The 22,315-nt window shown below is 38.2% G+C and overlaps 1 protein-coding gene across 2 annotated transcripts in view; it reads left to right on the plus strand.

Moving 5' to 3' along the window:
- Positions 1–22,315, plus strand: part of FBXL17 (F-box and leucine rich repeat protein 17) — a 284,908-nt gene that overhangs the window by 64,422 nt on the left and 198,171 nt on the right. For both annotated transcript variants that reach the window (XM_034073124.1, XM_034073123.1), the window contains exon 5: positions 18,548–18,655. In XM_034073124.1, the coding sequence (XP_033929015.1) occupies positions 18,548–18,655 (108 nt within the window). The remainder of the gene's footprint in view (positions 1–18,547; positions 18,656–22,315) is intronic.

Raw genomic sequence — 22,315 nt, forward strand, 5'->3', positions numbered from 1 at the left:
CTTCAATGTATTTCTAGCTGGTAAGATCTGAGTGTGTAACAGAAGTTCTAGTGAATGCCCTTCACATAATTGTGTTCAGTTTCATGAACTGAAATGTTGTTCAGTTTCATCCTTTTTGCTTTACTTGAGTCTTCAAACTCGTCCAGTTCTTCATGAACAGGCTTATTCAGTATAATCAACAGAGTTATTCTCATCTGTGTTGATTATACTCCCAACTTCACCAATAAAGTTCATCACATTTTGCTTTTTGGAGATAGCATATTCTTCTTAATAGAACTATTCAATACCTATTTCAAGACTGTTTTACAGATTTACTCAATTACTCTCCTTTCAGTCAAGTTCATGGCTATTTGCATTTTAGCCAGTTTGTATCCTCTCCTTTAATTGTTATATTGATTTCCATTCCTCCATTTAATAACTTACTTTGTATTATCCTGTGAAGGCCATTACTAATATAAATTGTTGTTGCTGTGTTTTATTCATTGAAGAAAACTCTCCCAGGCAGCTGTAAATTGACAGTAGCCTCCTTTAGGTAAATATGTGGTTTAGATTTTTCATTTCCCTCTGCATGCTTTTTCTTTATTTTTTTTTTATTGGCAACTGAGTAATTTATACTCTGAAGGTCAGAAGAAGAGGAATTGAGTTAATGAGTTTACAGAGAGAGAGAGAGAGACTGTCTCTGTAAGACTCATTTTGAGGTAATGAGACTAAGACAGCTAAGGATCCAACTATACAAGGATAAAGGAACAAGGTGGATGATTTTTATGATTGTCCAGCTGCTCATTCTGTTTTTTTTTTTCTGAGAAGGAGGTTGCCAAGGAGAGCCTGAAGAGGCCTGAGCCCTCATTTATATTCTGGTGGTTCTGCAGATGTATGAGGATGAGACAGTTGGGAATCCAGAAAGACAAAAATAAACTTACAACAATTTTCCAGATACTAACTTGGGGATAGAAATAACGTAATTGTTACTCTGTTTATAGTTCTGGGTACAGAGAACTTCATTCTTGACCTCTGTCTCTCTAGTCTCCTCCTCCCTACCCCAAAAAAAAAAAATTGCTGATGCAGTACAAGTGGAAGTCATTAAGCAGTGTACTTGGGCACTACTGATAATTATTTGAGATCTGACCTAATTGATTGCTTTGCTAGAAGCTGGAGATGCTAAAGATCCATTGATTATGCAAAACATTGGATATTGTATAGTTTGCTGTTTTTCAAAATTGCAGCTGATTTGTGAAGGAATTAATCAAAAGATTTAGGAGGCTACCAGTAGTTTGTGTATTTTGCAGTAAGGTAATGGCTCATCTTCCCTTATCGAGTTGTATAGCTTGTTTTACATCTCTGGCATAAAAAAATTACTTTCCTGCTTGTAGTTTTATTTACCATTAGGGAATGGTGGGATAAAGGTGAGGGACATTATATTGTCAAGGACTAAAAAGATAAAAAAAAAAGTGTAATTTCTTTCAAAAAATTTTGTTGGTTAGCTCAACTAGAAAATATTCCTGATGTATCTGTTACTTTCTGCGTATATTCAGAATTAAGCTTATTTGTTTGAAGGTGTGTTGGTTTGGGGTTTTGGTTTGTTGGTTTTTGGTTTTGTTTTTCTTGTGCCTTTTTTTTTTAACTTATTTTTCTGGGTTTTTTTTTTTGTTTTTTGTTTGCTGTTGATTGGGGACTGGCTGGAAATTGGTTCATTGGTTGTGAGCAATTGTTTTGGGTATTTTTGCATCATTGTTTTCCTTGGTTAGTTTCCCCACCCCTCTTTATTCTTTTTTTGTCCCTCTACTCTGCTGTTGTGAGACCTCACTTACAGTATTGTGTACAGTTCTGGTGTCCTCAGCATAAGAAGGACATGGAGCTGTTGAAGCAAGTCCAAAGGAGGTCCAGGAGGATGATCACAAGGCTCGAGCATCTCCTGTATGAAGACAGGCTGAGGAAGTTGGGGTGTTCAGCCTGGAGAAGGTGTGTGGGTAGAGACCTCATAGCAGCCTTCCAGTATCTGAAGGGGACCTATAAGGGTGCTGAAGAGGGAATCTTCATCGGGGACTGTAGTGAGAGGACAAGGGGTAATGTGTTCAAACTTAAACAGGGGAAGTTTAGATTGGGTAGAAGGAAGAAATTCTTTACTGTGGGGGTGATGAGGCACTGGAATGGGTTGCCTAAGGAAGTTATGAATGCTTCGTCCCTGGCAGTGTACAAGGTCAGGTTGAATGGAGTCTTGGGTGGCATGCTTTAGTGTGAGGTGTCCCTGCCCATGTCAGGGGGGTTAGAACTAATGATCATAAGGTCCTTTCCAACCCCAACTATTGATTAAAATGCCTTTACTCAGTGCACGAGTTTTCTCACTTTCATTATTATCTTTTCTTTTTTCCCTGCTCACTTGTTTTTTCGTTTTGTTTTGCGGTTTTTATTGTTCTTCCCCATTCCCCCCCCCCCCTTTCTTCTCTATGATGGCCTTGTAATAGTTGCGATCTCTTTTTTCTGAATGCACAGAACTCTGGGAAGAGCAAGTAGGTGTTGCTTTTTCTTTTAAAACTGAATTTGTGAACTTCAGCACCCTCTTCTGCTGGTGCTGCCATTATCACACAGCATGCAGGGCTCCACACGAGCCTGTTAGCCTCCAGGTGGTGGATCCATGTTACAACATGTTCTCCTGTTTCAGCATGTCTCCATGGAGGTCTGGGTCTGCATTAACCTTAATCAGGGCTGTAGTCTGCTTCCAATCATAACTCATATACCAGTCCCACTTTGCATTTCTTGTCAGCAAGATGCTGTTCTTGAATGAATATATAGTGATAGATTGAAATTATCTGAGTAGATCTTTCGTATTCTTTGGACAATATGTAAAGATAAAAAGTAAAATCTAACTCTTTCACATTCATGTCATATCACCTACTTGCTTCTAAAACTTTTTCTAATGTCTCAGCCATAATTTTGGGACTCTTTCAAGTTCTGCATTGATATGATGACAGAGGAAAACATCCCTAATTTCTAGTTGTTTTATCTGTGTGCTTTTCTTGGAGCTGTAGATCGTTATTCCTTCACTTTCTACTGTGTCAGTAAGAGCCCTTGTGAGATTATTCGTGTTCATATTTTAGTCTTTGATCTTGGAAATGGAAAAATTCTTTACTCCAGATGACAAAAAGACTATATTTTATTTGTGTTTATTGTTACGAATTTTCTGTTTCTTTTGCCATATGCAACCAGATGACCTCTTCAGACTTAACTCTGGTAGGTCAAAATTAGTAATGTAATTTATACCAACCAAATAGACTACATATAATTGTCTTAGCAAACAACACGTATGAATTTCTTGTTTGCTGAGCTTTCAGGGAGGAAAAATCAAGACTGCTTTACATATTATGAGAACAAATAAAGCACAACAAAAAATACCCCAATTTTTGTGTTCTGACAAACTACTTGGTGCAAAGATCTGTTAAAAAAAATCCTGAAGGAGCAAGTCTGTTAAGAAGAATTTGGGTAAATTGTTACCAGCTATAATCACCTTCTCTTTAATGCATTTTGGAAGTAACTGGTTTCCCTTGATATTGTGATTAGGACAGAGAAAAAGTTTTGGTGGTTGTTTTTTTTTGTGTGTGGTTTTTTGTCATTTTTTTGTTTACTTTGGGTTTTTTGTTTGGGTTTTCTTAGTGCAAACATTAAAAATAACACAGCTCTGTTTCTGTTGTGGTATTTTCAATTTTTTGTCGCAGAGAAAGTGTACTTAGGAGTTTTCTTTTCTGGACTAGACATGACAGTTTGCTAAAATCTATAAATCAAACTTCCACTGAAGTGTTATGAAAGAATATGTATCTGTATGTTATGTGATACCAATTTTATTTTAACTTTTTTTGAACCAAACTGTGTTATTGGGTCTGAGTCCTTGTTTATATGCATAATAAGGCTTTATTTCTGCTGTTTTTTTTTTTTTTATTGTTGCTATGTTTGGAGATCACTCCTACCAGTTACTACTGATATCAAACTGTGATTGTAATGAAGTAGTCAATCACAGCAGTGAATGCTGAAGATTACCATTTTAATGACCAATTTTCCTGCAGCTTTTCATTGTAGGCCAGTACCATTCACGTAATAACTCTCACAGGGTGTAGCATGTTTACTTCTTACCATAAAATTTATTGGAGAACTCAATACCAATTCATAAACATAGAAAAAAGAGTCTAAAGCTGCTGTTAAAGAGAATCATAATGTGTTACACTAGTGTCTTTGCTAAGCAGACCATATGTCTGCTTATTGTAGGGCTGAGTGGATAAGAAAGCATGAAAACAAACATCTTTCTTACAAGTGCAAAACTTAGAGGACTACCTTAAATCATGTCCTCTTTCTATTAGTGTTTTCATTATGTCTGATGTGTTTAAAAATTTTAACTACTTTATGGTTTAAAGCTGATTCTGCTTCAGATTGGTAGAATAAGTTGGTGTACTACTTGATCAGACTTCTGTATCAGTAGTTTATTTTAAACTAAATTAGGAGGAATGCAGGCAGATCACAAAAAAAAACAATACAAAGAAAAAATATAGAATATTCTTAATTTTTCATCAGTGAAACTTGAAGACTTATAGTACTTAGATTGAGCAGGATAAATAAGCATTACTACTAAATACCTAATGCCCTTTCTGTTAGCCAGTAATAAAATTATACCATGTCCATTACTCTTTATTACAAGAAAGTTCTTTTTTCTTTTTTTGCCTGCACGTGTAACTCTTCTTTTAGAAGGATTTCTCATAGGGAGAATGTAATTTCATTTTAGCATCTTAGAATATCAGAAGGAAATCTGAAAGACTGGTTAAAAGTTTGAAGATCTCTGTCCTCCTTAAGAGATGCATTAAAATAAATTCAGTGTGTAATCTTCTTTACATCTGAAATTTGAGTAACATTCTGTGTGTTGCTTTCTTGTTTAAGCAATGTATAATAAGTGTGTTACCCAAGAAAGTTAATATGTAAGTTTGAGCAAGGTGTAATGATTTTAAGAAGCATGTGGTATCCCAGTGAATGGTAATGCTCATTTAAATGATATGTGTATTTTGTGAGCTTTGCTATACGAAGTTGGATTTAAGTGTTATGTAAGGAATCATTTAATATTTTTCAGTAAAATGCCCTTTCCCTTTTCTCCTTGAGAAGTAGTTATTAAAGTACAGAAAAGGAAAACCACCTAATTTTGAAATTGCTGTCTATCACCTGTGCTGTTTTAATCATAGTTCTGTTGTCTTCATGTTAACTTCTGTTTGTTGCTATGTGTAGGATTCTCTCATTTTATTTCTTCTCATTTCCTATGTGACAGGGGAAACATTTCACCAGTTAAAGAGAGTACGCTTCATGCTGAAGAGCATAATTTGCAACATAAGACTTCATCTCCCCTCCCTTAACATATGTATTGATTCCATCATTTGTAACATATGGTGGTCGTCTGCTTCAAGTAGAATTCATGTAATCAGAATTGTGAAGTTCCCTGGGTGAAACTTACTTTGGTAGATTGGCCAGACAGAACTTTTCTACCTGTAAGCTATAGAAGAAAATTTTGGAAAACCTTGCGTTTTTGTGCTTGTGAAAGAGGAGGTGGTAATGAATCTGTAAATTTTGTGTGCAGAATGCCATCTGATAAAGTATCTTGAAGGTGGGTTGCAAGAAAGGTTTTGGTAATTGTGTCCACTTTCAGATTGTGCAGTAGCAATTTTTAGATTGTTTCTGGTTGTTGTTGTGTGTTACAGCTGATGGTACAAGCTTCATGATGTCACATTGTATTTCAGTTGAGGAATGGGTAGATTTAGCTGTGAAAAACCCCAGGTTTAGTTGCATGAAAAACAGATCCAAATGATGTGATTTCTTTAGTGGGTTTTATGGTGTAGAATGTACTGTGTGTATATGTTACACTACATTTTCAACTGCTACAAGAATTTCTACTCATTAAAATTGTATGGTATCTCTGAAACTTGAAGATTTGAACAAGAATTGCATCATTTTCTAGCTCTTCTATATGTTCTAAGTATTTAATTTTTAGGAGAAAATGTTCACATTATTTTAAAAGATTACTTTTTTTTTTGGTCATGCCTACTAATGCTTAAAATTGTGATGCCAAGGGTTATATACTATTTTATCTCTCGAGATTCCTGGATGATTTTGTAGGTGTGAGAAAATACCGGATATTTGCAGTCTTTGTGTGCATATTAGCTTTTAGAGGCTACAATGCCTGTGTTGCCACTGTCATATGTATTACTGCTATGTAGGTGTCACAAGCCTCTGCTACTGGTTGCATTGAATACTAGGAATACGCGTATGTGTTGGCAAGATGGAGAGTTTTGGGATTTTGGTTAGATAAATCACTCTTCTTACCGGTGTTTTGGCTTACTTCAGTTTGTTAATAATTTTTTTCCACTGAGGAAACTTATTTAGACATAGTGAAGTCTGGACCATATCTATCCCTATAGCATTCCACAACACATATAGTAAGTTTTGACAGGAGAGTTACAGTATGTTCATACTACCTTATGTTCATACTACCGTATGTTCATACTACCCTGTTGCTTTGTTAATGTACAAAAGTTTTGACATGTGAAAAACTGCCAGAAAAAAACTATTTTTTTCTGAGTTGGTATTGTGTGATGGCAGTGAGAGTGTTGCCTAAGTTGGTGTTTAAATTTCTTACCTGGAATAAAAATATTGGAGAAATAATAGATTAGTTTTGCCCATGCAATAATGATCTGACAAGAGAGCAAGCTTATGCCATGGTTATCATGGTGCTTTTCAAGAAAGGAACATGGACTTGTCAGATTCTTGACCAAGAAAGCTGAGGGGTTTATTTGGGCATTTAGGAGACCTTCAGAAGATAATCAAAGTAATGAACAAAATTAAACGGTTAATGTTTTTGAGGTACGAAAATTACAGTGGTCTTGAGATAAAGCAAAAGGAAGTAGAATAACAGTGTTTAATAGTTTACAGGCATAATGACCTAAGTAGTTCAAGGGTTGTGTGTGAACAAGGCCTCTTGTATTTCTGAACAATAATAATGCTTTTCTGGATTCATTTTAGTGTGGAAAGAATGTGAGCACAAAGCAGTTACATGAAAACATACCGTAAAATAAACTTCCAGCCACTTCAGAAGCCTTAAGTTGTGGTAAACAGATAAATGTGTCAGAGTGCATCATTTTAATGAGCATGTGTAAGATCAAATTTTATAGGTGAAGTGAAAATAAAAGTTAGTTTCTTCACAAAAATACTTTAATGGGCATGAGATCTGTTAAGGTGGACAGGTTCTGTTGAATAAGTTTTACGTTATTTTTCTACTCATAATACAGAATAGGAAATACACTTTTATAGCTGTGGGGATGCTAAAAAGGTAGATGATGCAGAATCACCTTCTGTCACATAATGGTTGAATATTTGATTCATATACTCCTTACACAGAGAGGAAATATTACATGGCTACACAAGTAAACCATGGACCTATCTTGCAGTTGCATTGAAACATTTTTTTTGCTTTCTGTTCAGAGTGATACTAAATGAAATTGCTTTAACTGTGTATCCTAACATATGGACACACTGGTCCTCAGTGCAGTTCGAGGAAAGATGCAGAGGGGTTTTTTTGGAAGCAGTTTTTTGCCAAGCCAGAAAAAAACCCAGTTTTCGTAGAATTATAGAATCATAGAATAGTTTGGGTTGGAAAGGACCTTAAGATCATCTAGTTCCAGCCCCCTTGCCATGGGCAGGGACGCCTCGCAGTAGACCATATTACTCAGGACTCCATCCAACGTGGCCTTGAAAACTGCCAGGAATGGAGCTAGAAGGGCAATATTTTATAAACTGAAAAATTTCTTTTACAACTTTATTTGTGTTTTGCAACAAATTATGGTGTGCTGATAGGCTTGTTCAGTGTAAGTACATTCAAACTGTACTTTGTGTTAATGGGAATCAGAGATAATTTATATTATTTGAGATTTATTTTCTAACCCAAACTTTTAAACCAGTTGGAAAATAGTAGTTGTCTGTAGTTATCTATTATTTCATACTTAATATATTGCAAGTGTGGTATTTAGTATTAATTAATTCAGGGGATAAAATAGATCAAAATTGGAAGAGGAGCTAATCTGTTTTGATGGCTGTGTCGTTAGTAGTAAGACTAAGTAGTGATAACTCTGTGCCATAGTTGATGTTACCAGAATGTAACAATATTAGGCCAGCTGGTAAATACAACATAAAATACTTCTTTCAGAATACTCCTTTCAGCTCTTTACATTAGTCCTTATGCTCTTGTCTATCTTTTCCTCTCATATTGTGGACATATCCTAATGTTGTCTCCTAAGCTTGATTCTGCATTTTGGCAGAGTGTCTGTCTGCTCCTCAGCTAACGTGATAAATGGTAGCCAATCAAACAGTGTAATCTACTGTTAATAAATTGTATTATTAAAATGAGGTTTTAATATCTTGTTTATTAAATAAGGTTAGAAACTAGTGAGTTCCCTAGCATATCTAGTGGAATCTTAAGATTAAATCTGTGAGTAAATAATTCTGAGTATAGCAGCCTCCTCTAGAAGTGAACTTAAAAATGAAAATGAATTTGTATTTTAGCTCAAACGTGGTTAAAGTGGTTAAATTAAAACAATTGGCTTGTAAATTCTTACTCTGTGGACTAGGAAGATATGTGTAATCTTAAATTTAAGTTTAGTAGTGTAAAATTTACTAGCATTTAGCTTCTAGTCTGATATTGTGATTGTGTTTGACCCTTTGTTAAAAAAGTAATTTTAAAATTGTTAGTGAAGAGGCAGTGTCATCTTTCTCTGTGTGGTGAAGAGGGATCATCTAATCATATTTCTTTGCAATGACTAGCCTTTATTTCCATCTTCACCCTTTGACAAAATGCAATAAATTCAACAAGTTTTACTTTGCATAATGGTTAACTGTTGGTGGTTGCATTTTTTGCAGTGGCAATACAAATTTTAAGCTAAGCTGGAAGAACCTATGTAAATATTTGCATGTAGCCAGGCAGTTACTCCCAAAACTGTTTCATCACTGTGATCTGCTATTTTTATTTAATGATATTTAGTCTTTCCTGCTGATAGGAGAGTGATAGTCTGGATGCTTTTTGTTTATGAAAGATACAGATCTTTCTGTATATGAGCAATCTCATTAATTTATGTTTTTGTTTGTTTGTTTGTTTGTATGTGTTACATCCATGTATTGGGCTGTAGGTATCCCTGTATGTAATTTGGCTCACCTGTAAGCTGGTGGACTGAGTTAGTCCAGGATAAATGCATTTGCTTCGTGTGATACACATGTATCTTGTGAAATGAATACATTTCAGGAGTTTCGGTAAAAGAGTAAAACAAAAGTTATGCCTGAGGTTAGCCTAATTGCATATCATGGTCACTTACTGCATGCAAGGATTTTAGGGAAAACAGATCAGGGAAAATGCATATTGTTTGAGTATGATATAAAACACGGATTTGGAGGGTCTTAGCTACATGGTCCATGCAGGGCAGATTCCTGAGTGGGCCTTGACATGTAGTATGTAATAATGCACAGGTAAGGTAGTTTTAAGACTGAATTAGCATATGACCTGTTCATAAACATATCTCTTTTCAAACATAAAACTGTATTTTTCTAAGTCCTCCTAGCCCTTTCCCTCTTCCTGTGCTACCCAGAAATAAGTGAGGTTAAGCTGGTGTCTGATCAAGGTTTATGGAGTAAGGAACTGGGAGAAAAGGGTTTCTTCTACCATTAGTGCTGACTTGTGCAGTGCATACTTATATGGCAGACTGACTCTGCTTACATGAGAACATGTTTTACTCTGGTGGAGTTATCCTACTATGTGTCTTTCTTCTGAGGAATATTTTACATACTTTGCATACTTTTATTTATATATATTACATGGTAAAAGTGGCACACTAAATTTACTGAGACTGCAGTCCACCTGTTTAAGAGAACATGGTGTTCATTCTATGGCAGTCACTATTTGTATTCCTGTCTCTCTGAGTTTTTTCAGTTTGAGATTCTTGTTTTAGTTATAATTTAAGTGGCTTGTATTGTTGTACCTCAGACTTTCTTTTTGAATTAATGTATTTGCTTCAGAGCTGTTCCATTTTGCTCCTTCAATTATTGAATAGAATGTGAAATACTTAAAGACTAACTCAGAATAATCAAAATATGGTATTTCTGTAAAACAGTGAAGAACTGGAATTCATATGCTATAGGCTACAATACATGAAAAGAAAATTATTAAATTCTCATTTATCATAGATCTTTTTAATAGGAGCAAAATCTATGCCATTTGTTCCAGCCCAGCATATTTTCCATTCACAGTGCTTTAGTGCATAACTTATAAATCTGTCCTCATCATCCTATATTACTTTTTCAAAGCAACACTAACATCAAGCAAGACAGGATGAATGAAAGTCAATGAAGGTCGACTAGACAATCCAATTATTAAAGATTCTTGGAAGAACAGTACTGTGATCCATTAAAGAACTGGGTGTGAATTTCTATATCTTTGTTGACAAGGGTCACTTCTCTAGAACTGCAATATATTTTCTATGGTAATGTGGTTTTAGATTATTCCAGTCAAACTTGTTCCTATAGCACGTCTGGATGTCAGTTTTTTATATTCTAAAATTCTGTATTCTATATTCTGTTACTTTGCATATTTATAATACAGGTCCTTAAGGAAAATGTATTATATGGTTACGTATTGCATTACAAAGAGCAGTGTTAAGATTGCATAATTGTGTAATATGTGCCATTGCTAATTTTCCACACATTTTTTTTTCCATCAGTTGCTTACCTTTTATTCCGCAGAACAGGCCATATCTGGGGAGCATAGAACACTTTATGTACACTTCTGTACAGTAAAAGAGGTTACTATTTCTGGTAACTACTTAGAGTAGAAGTAGTGAGCTGACCAGCAGGTTTTAGTGTAAATGTGGAAGTTCAAGTACTTGTATAAGCCATCTGTGCTAGACTCTTCAGATGATAAAACAGAAGAAAGTTAAGCGGAAGAATAGTTGTTTTCAGTCTTAGGGACTGACTTGAGCTTTAAATTTTGCTTTGTTCCTTTTATTTCAGATATGTCTGAAACTTACCTGCTGGTTTGGTTTTTCATTTTTTGTCCCCTGTATGGATAGGTCTAATGAAAAATAATACTTCTACATACAAACCTTGTTTTATTATGGGGCTTTTTGAGTCATACATAAATCAGGACAGATTATAGTATTCAGTGACAAATTATATCTGAAAACTAATAGTAAATGAATTAGACTATGCTACACATTTATAAATAAATCCCAAACTAGTACATGCTCTTACTGTTCTCCACCCCTGCAAAAAACAGAACAAAAATGCTCAATACAGATGTTATTTTGTACCCTGTCATCAGATGCTTAGCTTACAGTTTTTTTTATCTGGTATGTCTATAGATCTTACATTTATTCTGTGGGAAGCCATTCCTGTGAAATTGCGTGTGTGTATATGTGTATATATATATATGTATATGTATATATATATGTATATAGAGAAATATTAATTTTCCTTCCCAAATGTCATGGGTTCAGCTGTAGCTCATGCTCTGCCAGGGAGGAGGGAGAGATAGGGTGCCTGGTCTGGGCTAGTCGGGGAGGTATTCCATACCACAGCACGTCCTGCTTGGGGAGGGGACTGGAAGCTGGTCGGAAGGGGAGGGGTTAGCACTCTTCGCTGGGTTGGGCTGGGGGAGGGAACTGTAAATTGGCCTGGAGGGGAGGGGTTAGCTCTCTTCCGGGCTGGGCTCGTTTCAGCGGGTGGTATCGTATTCTCTCTCCCTGTTTATTTCCTCTAACATTGATTTTTTTAGTGGTAGCAGTAGTGATTTGTGTTATACCTTAATTGCTGGACTGATTTTACCTCAATCCGTGGGAGTTGTATTCCTCCGGCTCTCCTCCCCATCCCTCCGGGAGTGGGAAGATGTGTGTGTGGGGGGAAACAAAGTAGTGTGTGGTAGTGCGGGAGACTGAGGTGGGGTTTTAAACCACGACAGTTTTTGGCGCTCAAAGTGGGGCTCGAACCCACGAGATAACAACAAATCTGACAGGATTTATAGTCATTTGTCACAATGCTGATTTATTGGCTCTCACAGTTTTTTCTCTTGATCTCATGGTTTCAGGATTTTACCAATTACTTTTCATATATGTTAGCTGTGTTCGTGTTTATCAATCATGGGATTTGGGCTAAGGTTCTGGTCTCATTGTACTTTATGTTACTGACTTGTAATACAATAGAAGCATTGATCATGAAACTGATCTGCTTTATGCTCCTGGGATGGTCACCAACTTTATATTTTGGGAGGTATATAATAGAAGTGCTTAGCAATTTCACATCTTTTTTCTCCTTCTCTGATGGTCAACCTGTGAAGGAGATGTTCTTCTGTCCTCCCAGTGTTCTCTCCAGATGGTCTACAACATCATTTGAGAGTTTTGAAGTTTTTGAATGGCCTTTTAATACTGTTGAGACTTGTATGCTGATTGCAATGGGGATCACCATAGTAGCACACATACAGAGTGTGTTTTGCCCACAGTTATTTCATCTGATTTCAAGAGTTAAGCGGAGTCAGGTCTGGTCCTGTATTGGGGTTAAACGACGACATAGGAGGACCAGGAGATTTTCCCAGCGGCTGGACAGCCGTGAGTGGCAGGGTGTGTGGGATAGTATGGGCAAGCACCTAGGTCAGTGGGCCCCTCCAGTACTTTGGAATTTTACTCCTGAACAAGTGAAGAATCCAGAAGAATTAGTAAAACACCTGAATGAGGTGTGTTGTCGTCCTGGCCATACCAGAGATGGACAAAATACGGCAACATGCTGGGGCTTGGCCTGTGCCTATAGGGCCTTGTTCGACACTATCCAACACCTTCAAAAGGGAAAAAATGTCCCTGGATCTGAGAGCAACACAGAAGTCAGTGCAGCTGTTCCAACTCCAAGTACAGCAGCTACACCATCCCCAGTGGCAAGTACAGTTGCTACCCAAACTTCAGCTGTGACAGACAGTGCCGCTACCCCAGCAACAAGTACAGCAGCTATTCAACCCTGGACTGTGACAGACAGTGCAGCTACCCCAGCAACAAGTACAGTTGCTACTCAAACTACAGTGATAATCACTGCATCTGAACCAGAGGACCAATTCGTACCAATATCGGTTGCTCCTGTACACAAGAGAAAAAGCAGAAAGGAGGCAAGAAGGAAGAGGCAGGATGAAGAAACTATGCATCCACTACCTGGTCTAGTATCTGATCAGGGGTCATCATCACACGACGAAGAAGAAGATGTGACTTCTCGATCTCGGACCTCAACTGAGCTGCGAAATATGCAAAAAGATTTCACCCGTCAACCAGGGAAGCACATCATCACCTGGTTGCTCCGATGTTGGGATAATGGGGCCGATGGTCATGAACTAGCAAGTACAGAAGCCAAGCAGCTGGGATCACTTGCTAGAGAAGGGGGAATTGACAAAGCAATTGCAAGAGAGAAAAAGTCCCTCAGTCTTTGGAGGCGGCTTTTGGCAGCTGTGAAAGAAAGGTTCCCACACAAGGATGATGTTATGAGTCGTTTGGCCAAGTGGACTACTATAGACAAAGGCAGCCAAGTGGTATGCCACGATTGATATTGCCAATGCATTTTTCTCAATTCCTTTGTCAGCAGAGTGCAGGCCACAGTTCGCTTTTACTTGGAGGGGTGTCCAGTTCACTTGGAACCGACTGCCCCAGGGGTGGAAACACAGCCCCACCATCTGCCACGGACTGATCCAGACTGCACTGGAACAGGGGCAAGCTCCAGAACACTTGCAATACATCGATGACATTATTGTGTGGGGTGATACAGCAGAAGAAGTTTTTGAGAAAGGGAGGGAAAGAATCCAAATCCTGCTGAAAGCTGGTTTTGCCATAAAACGGAGTAAAGTCAAGGGACCTGCACGGGAAATTCAATTTTTGGGAATAAAATGGCAAGATGGACATAGACATATCCCTGCAGAAGTAATCAATATGATAACAGCAATGTCTCCACTAACTGATAAGAAAGAAACACAAGCTTTCTTGGGTGCTGTGGGGTTCTGGAGAATGCACATTCCAAATCAGAGTTCAATCGTAAGTCCTCTCTTATCATGTGACCTGGAAAAAGAATGATTTCAAATGGGGTCCTGAGCAACAACAAGCCTTCGAGCAAATTAAACGCGAGATAGTTCAGGCAGTGGCCCTTGGACCAGTCCGGACCGGTCCAGATGTGAAGATGTACTGTACACCGGAGCTGGGGAGAATGGTCCTACCTGGAGCCTCTGGCAGAAAACTCCAGGGGAGACTCGAGGTCGACCCCTTGGTTTTTGGAGTCGGGGATACAAAGGCTCGGAGGCCACCTATACCCCAACGGAGAAAGAGATATTGGCAGCTTATGAAGGGGTTTGAGCTGCTTCGGAAGTGATTGGCACTGAAGCACAGCTCCTTTTGGCACCCCGCTTGCCAGTGCTGGGCTGGATGTTCAAAGGCAGGGTCTCCTCTACACATCATGCAACTGATGCTACTTGGAGTAAATGGGCTGCACTAATTACACAGCGAGGTCGGATAGGAAATCCCAGTCATCCAGGCATTCTGGAAGTCATCATGGACTGGCCAGAGGGCAAAGATTTTGGAATGTCACCAGAGGAGGAGGTGATGCGTGCCGAAGAGGCACCACCATATAATAAATTGTCAGAAAGTGAAAAGCAGTATGCCTTGTTCACTGATGGGTCCCGCCGTATTGTGGGAAAGCATCGGAGATGGAAGGCAGCTGTATGGAGTCCTCAATGACAAGTTGCTGAAACTGCTGAAAGAGAGGGTGAATCGAGTCAGCTTGCCGAGGTGAAAGCTATCCAGCTGGCCCTGGACATTGCTGAGCGAGAAAGGTGGGCAGTACTCTATATCTATACTGACTCATGGATGTTGGCAAATGCCCCGTGGGGGTGGTTGCAGCAATGGAAGCAGAGCAACTGGCAACGCAGAGGTAAACCCATCTGGGCTGCTGCATTATGGCAAGATATCGCTGCCTGGGTGCAGAAGCTGGTGGTGAGGGTACGCCATGTAGATGCCTACATACCTAAGAGTCAGGCCACTGAGGAACACCACAATAACCAACAAGTGGATAAAGCTGCTAAGATTGAAGTAGCTCAGATGGACTTAGATTGGCAACATAAAGGCGAATTATTTTTGGCCCGGTGGGCCCATGACACTTCAGGCCATCAGGGCAGAGACGCAGCGTACAAATGGGCTCGTGATCGAGGGGTGGACTTAACAATGGACACTATCGCCCAGGTTATTCATGAGTGTGAGACATGTGCTGCAATTGAACAAGCTAAACGGTTAAAGCCTCTTTGGTATGGAGGACGATGGCTGAAGTATAAATATGGGGAGGCCTGGCAAATTGACTATATCACACTCCCCCCAACCCGCCAAGGCAAGCGCTATGTGCTTACCATGGTGGAAACAACCACAGGATGGCTGGAAACATATGCTGTGCCCCACACCACTGCCCGGAACACTATCCTGGGCCTTGAGAAACAGATTTTGTGGTGACATGGCACCCCAGAGAGAATTGAGTCAGACAATGGGACTCATTTTCGGAACAACCTTATAGGCACTTGGGCCAAAGAACATGGCATTGAGTGGGTATATCACATCCCTTACCATGCACCAGCCTCTGGGAAAATTGAACGGTACAATGGGCTGTTAAAAACTACACTGAGAGCAATGGGTGGGGGAACTTTCAAGCCTTGGGATACACATTTACCAAAAGCCACTTGGTTGGTCAACACCAGAGGATCTGCTAACAGGGCTGGCCCAGCCCAGTCAGAACTTTTACATATTGTAGAGGGGGACAAGGTTCCTGTAGTGCACATGAGGAATTTGCTAGGGAAGACAGTCTGGGTTACTCCTGTTGCAGGCCAAGGCAAACCCACTCGTGGGATTGCTTTTGCTCAAGGACCTGGATATACTTGGTGGGTAATGCAGGAAGTTGGGGAAGTCCGATGTATACCTCAAGGGGATTTGATTTTAGGGGAAAACAGCCAATGAACTTAATTATACGTTGTTGCTTGCTGTGTAATATTTTTATAGTCCATCAGTTAGATGTCTTCAGGTCACCAGCAACTGGCCCTGACTTCCCTCTAACCATCGTCCCAACAGAGAATGAACTTTGATAGAACCAGATAAGTTCTGCAGTAAAGGAATGATCAACATCAGCAGGCAACAATCCAGCACTGCACACAGACCCTCCTGCTACAAAAGACTTTTACAGACTTAACATCATGGACCAAATGGACTCAATAGCATTATAGGGATTGGTCCATATATTAAGAAATGATTTCTTTCTCTCTGGGTGTATGCATATATATATGTATATATCTATATAATGGTATATTGAAAATGTGGCATCTGAGCATGACGTGAATGGTATGGAATAAGGGGTGGATAATGTCATGGGTTCAGCAGTAGCTCATGCTCTGCCAGGGAGGAGGGAGAGATAGGGCGCCTGGTCTGGGCTAGTCGGGGAGGTATTCCATACCACAGCACGTCCTGCTCGGGGAGGGGACTGGAAGCTGGTCGGAAGGGGTGGGGTTAGCACTCTTCTCTGGGTTGGGCTGGGGGAGGGAACTGTAAGTTGGCCGGGAGGGGAGGAGTTAGCTGTCTTCCAGGCTGGGCGCTTTTCGGCGGGTGGTATCGTATTCTCTCTCCCTGTTTATTTCCTCTAACATTGATTTGTTAGTGGTAGCAGTAGTGATTTGTGTTATACCTAAATTGCTGGACTGATTTTACCTCAATCTGTGGGAGTTGTATTCCTCCGGCTCTCCTCCCCATCCCTCCGGGAGTGGGAAGATGTGTGTGTGGGGGGAAACAAAGTAGTGTGTGGTAGTGCGGGAGACTGAGGTGGGGTTTTAAACCATGACACCAACTAACACAATTGCAGTAGAGTATGGTTCTGTGTTGGGTAGGTAACCAAACAGAAAGAATATCAAGTGGCCTTTATTACAGACTGTGTAGGAATCATGTTACTAAAATATCAGTTGCTATGAATGACATAGGAGCTGGAAAAGAAGTAATATAATCCTAGGTACTAGACAACTGGTGTAGTAAAGAATGTGAAAATACACATAGGAGATGAAAAAGAAGTAAGATATTCCTAGGTACTGGACAGCTGGTGTAATAAATAATGTGAAGTGACAGTGCTGATTGAGAACATTTTTACACTGTTTCCCGATGAAAGTTTTCAATTCTCCGCTGTTTTATTTGTACATAAAGATTTAAGAACATGAATTGCTTTTTGCAGTAGCAAAATGCCTATGTAAAGTGGTGATTTCTACAACAGTAATTGTAAATGATATGCAGGTAATGTCTGACTACTTTTAACAATTGTAATTGTAAACAATTTTACTAAACCTGTAAAATACAGAGGTAATGAAGAATTTTTTTCTGACTAGGTAGATGATGCATATCTAACGAGCACTGAAAAGTTTTGCTGCTAATCTGTAAACTATTTATTTATATCTATATATATTCTAGTAACTTTTACCGAAACCATTTTTTTACACATTTTATTTAGAATGCAAAATATTTCTGTATGAACAGTGAAGTGACATGTTAGGCAGGTGTGAACTGTGAATAAAGGTGATTCACAGCACAGTGTCCTGGGTTCAGCAGTAGCAGTAATTTTTTCTCCTTCTTGGTAGCTGGTGCAGTGCTGTGTTTTGACTTTCAGGCTGGGAATGGTTGCTGATAGCATGTATGTTTTGAGTTACTGCTCAAATGTTTGGTTTGTCCAAGGACTTTGTGAGCCTCATGCTCTGCCAGGGAGAAGGGGAGGCTGGGATGAAGGAGAGACAGGACACCTGACCCAGGCTAGCCAAAGAGGTATTTCATGCCATAGCACGTCATGCCCAGGATGTAACTGGGAGTTACCTGGAAGGGCTGGAGCTCTGAGGGATGGAGGATGTATCGGTCGGTGCTCGGTCGGGCAGGGTGGAGTGAGTTATGGGTCGGTGGCCAGTGAGGTGTTGTATTCTCTTCGCTTGTTATTTCCTTTATCATTATTATTATTAATAGCAGTAGCAGTAGTGATTTGTATTATACCTTAGTTATTAAACTGTTCTTATCTCAACCCATGGGGGCTACATTGTTTGGATTCTCCTCCCCAACTCTCCAGGATTTGGGGGAGCAAGGGGGTGGAGTGAGTCAACGAGCTGTGCGATTTGAGTTTTAAACCGTGACACATGGCAGGTGTAAAGTTCCTATGTATGTATTCATATGAGGCTAAGTTGTGGAGTAGATATTTCAAAACTTGTTTTGCTTTTGAGTTCTGTGATAACAAGATATAGATGTATAGATGTGTATGCATACTTAGTGCTTTCTCTCAAACGCTTGAAATAAATAATAACAGTGATAGTAATAATAAAACTATTAATGAACAGCTTGCCAATGTTACAGAGAAACTGCTTAGACTGTGTTAAGTATGTGCTTGTATCAGCTATTCAACTGTTATCTGTGTATCTTTTCCACAGGTGACAGATCAGTCAGTGAAAGCTTTTGCTGAACATTGTCCAGAACTACAGTATGTTGGTTTCATGGGCTGCTCTGTAACATCGAAAGGAGTCATTCACCTCACCAATGTAAGTATTTTTGTTGGTCTTTTTGCTGGTCATTTGTGTGTTTGACTATTGCCAAACCATAGGTATCAGCTAGGCTAAGTTTATACTATGATGGATACTGGCTTTTTCCCCTAGTAATGTAAGTTCTCTTTAAAGTACTGCACTTGAAAATTCTGAATTACAGCAGTGCTGAAACACAGAGATTTTTAATAGCTAAATGTGGGTCATGTAGTGAAAATGTCGTGAATTATAGAAAAAGAAGAAGCATTCAGGACATACTTTCATTATTTTTCTACTGAATATAGTGACATTCAAACAAATTTGCTTCTTGAGCAAAACCATGTTATCACACTTTTTACCTTAATAACTTTTTACCTTAATAACTTTTTACCTTAAAGTTATTGTAAATTACGAAGTTATTGTAAATTACGAAAAATTCACCTCATGCAAGTAATCATTATTGGGAAAGAGAAAGGGAAAGAAGGAGTGTGTATATGCAATTCACAGTTAAACTCCCAGTTGAAACCAGTGTTTTGTTCTCATGGCCTAGAATGTTTTATTTTGCTTTGTAGCTGTAATGTGTCAGTGTCACAAAAGGTCTGAATGATCTGTTCTGTGACATTAGAAAAATTACACTAACATTTATCAACTTTGTTTCCGTGGAAGAGGGAGGAATATGTTGTGGGTATAGTGTAGTTTTTACCTTCTGTTTTCAGTACATCTGCAATTACTGTTTCTTTGTTTCATCTTTTTTTTTGACTTGCTTTATTATTTACTTGCCTTTCCCTATGTTAATTTTTTTTCTTGTTTTCTCCCTTTGTTCACTCTTTACATCCTTGTTTCTCAAGAGCTACTTGTTTTTTCTTTTCACTTTCTTCTTTTCCTTTAAGTGTGAAAATAGATGTAAATGTGCAAAGTACCTGTTCACATTAACTAATTACGTTAAAGACAGAATAACCAGATGAGTAATTTTTCTTCATTAACTATGTGCTGACCCTAATAAAGAAACTTTATATGCTAACCAGTGAAGTAGTCATTTTTTCATTGAATACCTGTGGCCACAAAACTGGTGGTATTCTCTTTCCCTCTTGTGGGAGTTGCCTCTCAGCAGTTTAATAGTTGCACTTGTACTAGAATTTTAACAGATGGTATTAGCAAATATCAACATATAGACAAGTTTTATTTCCACGCCACTTCCTTAACTTCTTCCTTTGCGTTGTCAGATAAAAACAAGACTAATTGCTTTGTAGCAGTAGATGTAAGCAGTATAGCTTCTACACCATGTCCTGTGACAAACTATGTCTGATAAAGTTTATGACATTTTTATCTAAATATCTGTGAATCCTTGGGCAGCATCTTGATAGAAAAAAAAGTTCTAATTTATTCTTCTAATCACTTGTACATGAAGGTATTTTATCTAAGAATTATTTTTTTGGAATAATGTGATCTTTACTCTTTGTTTATCTCATAATTGTTACCCTGCAGACATGTCCAATCTAACTCAGTCACGCCTGTGTCTGAGTTGGTGGCCAGTATGAAGTCAATAAAAATTCTGATGTATAGAGCAAATATTTATGACTCATTCAGTGCAGGCATTATCAACTTGACAGATATTTAATGATAATCTACATATGACAGGGTTGATTTTACAAGAGCCTTTTCTAAAGGTACTGTATGGTTCTTTTCTTTAGTAACTACTTTGTTTTGACCCATAGTGCTCTGCTTTATGCACTTTTTTTAGTAGTAATATTTTAGCATGCCTTCTAAACTTAAAGTTATCGTGCGTCCTAACTAGGAACATGATTGATCTTTGACAAGATCTAGAGAAAACAGTTTTTTAATCAATTTATGTAATGAACTGTATTTCATAAGCTGGCATATGATTTATTTGAGTCTATCCGAATTTAATAAGCTGTCCTTTTAAGTGATAGTCTGCCAGTCATAGGAAAAAGCCATCACAGATTTCTGAACATAGGAATTCTGGAAGATTCTTCATGAGGATTGGGTTGGTGCTTTAAAGGATGAGGTGCTACAGATTGTGTACGAGAACCTTTTTAACATCTTGTCAAACTAAAGCTGATCGTTTTGTTGAATGAAGTTAATAGTGTCCCTCCTAAGAGGTACTTTTTAATCATTTTTTAAAATTTGATGTTTTACCTCTGCAATTTCTAACTATGCAACTGCAGTTTCTTTCGAGTTGCAATGAAGTAAAAACAGCAGTGCAGAGAGACTGAATGCATAGTTGAAAGGGTTTCAGTGCTCTGTTGTCGCAGAGTGCTGGGAAACACGAGCAGTGCTTTAAAAGTCCAAGGAAGACACGAGCAGTGCTTTAGAAGTCTCGTTTATTGCCAGGGTTTACAGTGTTTATATACAGTGTTTTTTCTACTGCCTGTAGCATAGTAACAATCATTCATTGGCTAAGAATGCCTGTGTCTGCTTACAATAGCTTAGTATATTATACTTTGATACATACACAATAAATGGCTGTATTAATATTGGATACATAATCAATAGCTTGCTGTATTAGTGGATACATGTACAGGACAGCATGCAGCAACTAAGATACAATTGGTTACATTAAGCGAATGAGAACCTGGTCTCCAAATCTTGCTAACAGTTCCTTATTGTGTCTTAACACATCCCAGTTTCCTTTCCTCTTGCTTGCACTGCTACTTTTGCTTCTTTACCCACAGCTTTCTTCATCATACGGGAATTCATCACCGAGATACGTTTACTTTGTTTCCCTGTATTTTTCCGTCTGAGCTGAATCAGCTGTAACATGTCGCTTTCTCTATGTCCTCGTTCACGTAGCCAGTCTTTAGCAATACTCTCCACACTCTGTGAGTGCACAAAACTTTCCAAAATTTTCTGAATATGCTTGAATAAATAACACAAAGAAAGAATCAGTGATACTGTAATCCAGCAGCAACTTCTGGGATTTTTAAATTGGAAATAAATCTTGTGAAGTGAGTACTGTATGTGCTCATTATTTGTGTATGAAAGTAGCTCTTCCACAATGGATCTCAATGTTAGAAAGGAGGACAGTATGTTTGTTTTCGTAGCATAACTTGTAAAAAAGTATGTGTGCTATATGAAAAAAAAATATTAACAGTCATGGAAGAAATAGCAGCTTTAATGCAAAAGTAATTCACTTCCTATTGTATTTTGCTATGCTACAATACAAAGCAAAGGAATCTATTAAATAAATTTTTTCTTTGATTATGTTTTCAATGCTCTTCTCAGGCATATTTTTTTACAAACACGTGCGCTCTTCAAAATGGACTTTTCCAATTTTTTTTTTTATAAGTGATGCAAATTAAATCTGTGGTTATAAGACAGGTTTTTAACATTTATTTCTTATTCAAGCAATGGGGCTCGGTGTTCTGCAGTATTGTAAAAAAAATGGAATTTGTGAATGTACAGAATGTTAGATCAGTCTACGGGAAAATAGTGTCTTCTGAAACCATTCAATCATTTTCCGGTTCTTTAAACCATGTATGATTATTGTTTAGGAATGCAGTATATCTCAGTAATATAGTTCAGTTACTTCAGCTCTTAACTAAAAATTAATGGATGTGATTTTTTTAAAAGTAGTTTATAAATTATATTGATATTATAATAATAATAATAGAAAGAATGTGATTTATAGTTTTTTCAGGTTGCTTTTTTTTATTTCCTGTG

This window comes from Melopsittacus undulatus, chromosome Z, assembly GCF_012275295.1.
Source record: "Melopsittacus undulatus isolate bMelUnd1 chromosome Z, bMelUnd1.mat.Z, whole genome shotgun sequence".
Classification (NCBI taxonomy): Eukaryota; Metazoa; Chordata; class Aves; order Psittaciformes; family Psittaculidae; genus Melopsittacus; species Melopsittacus undulatus.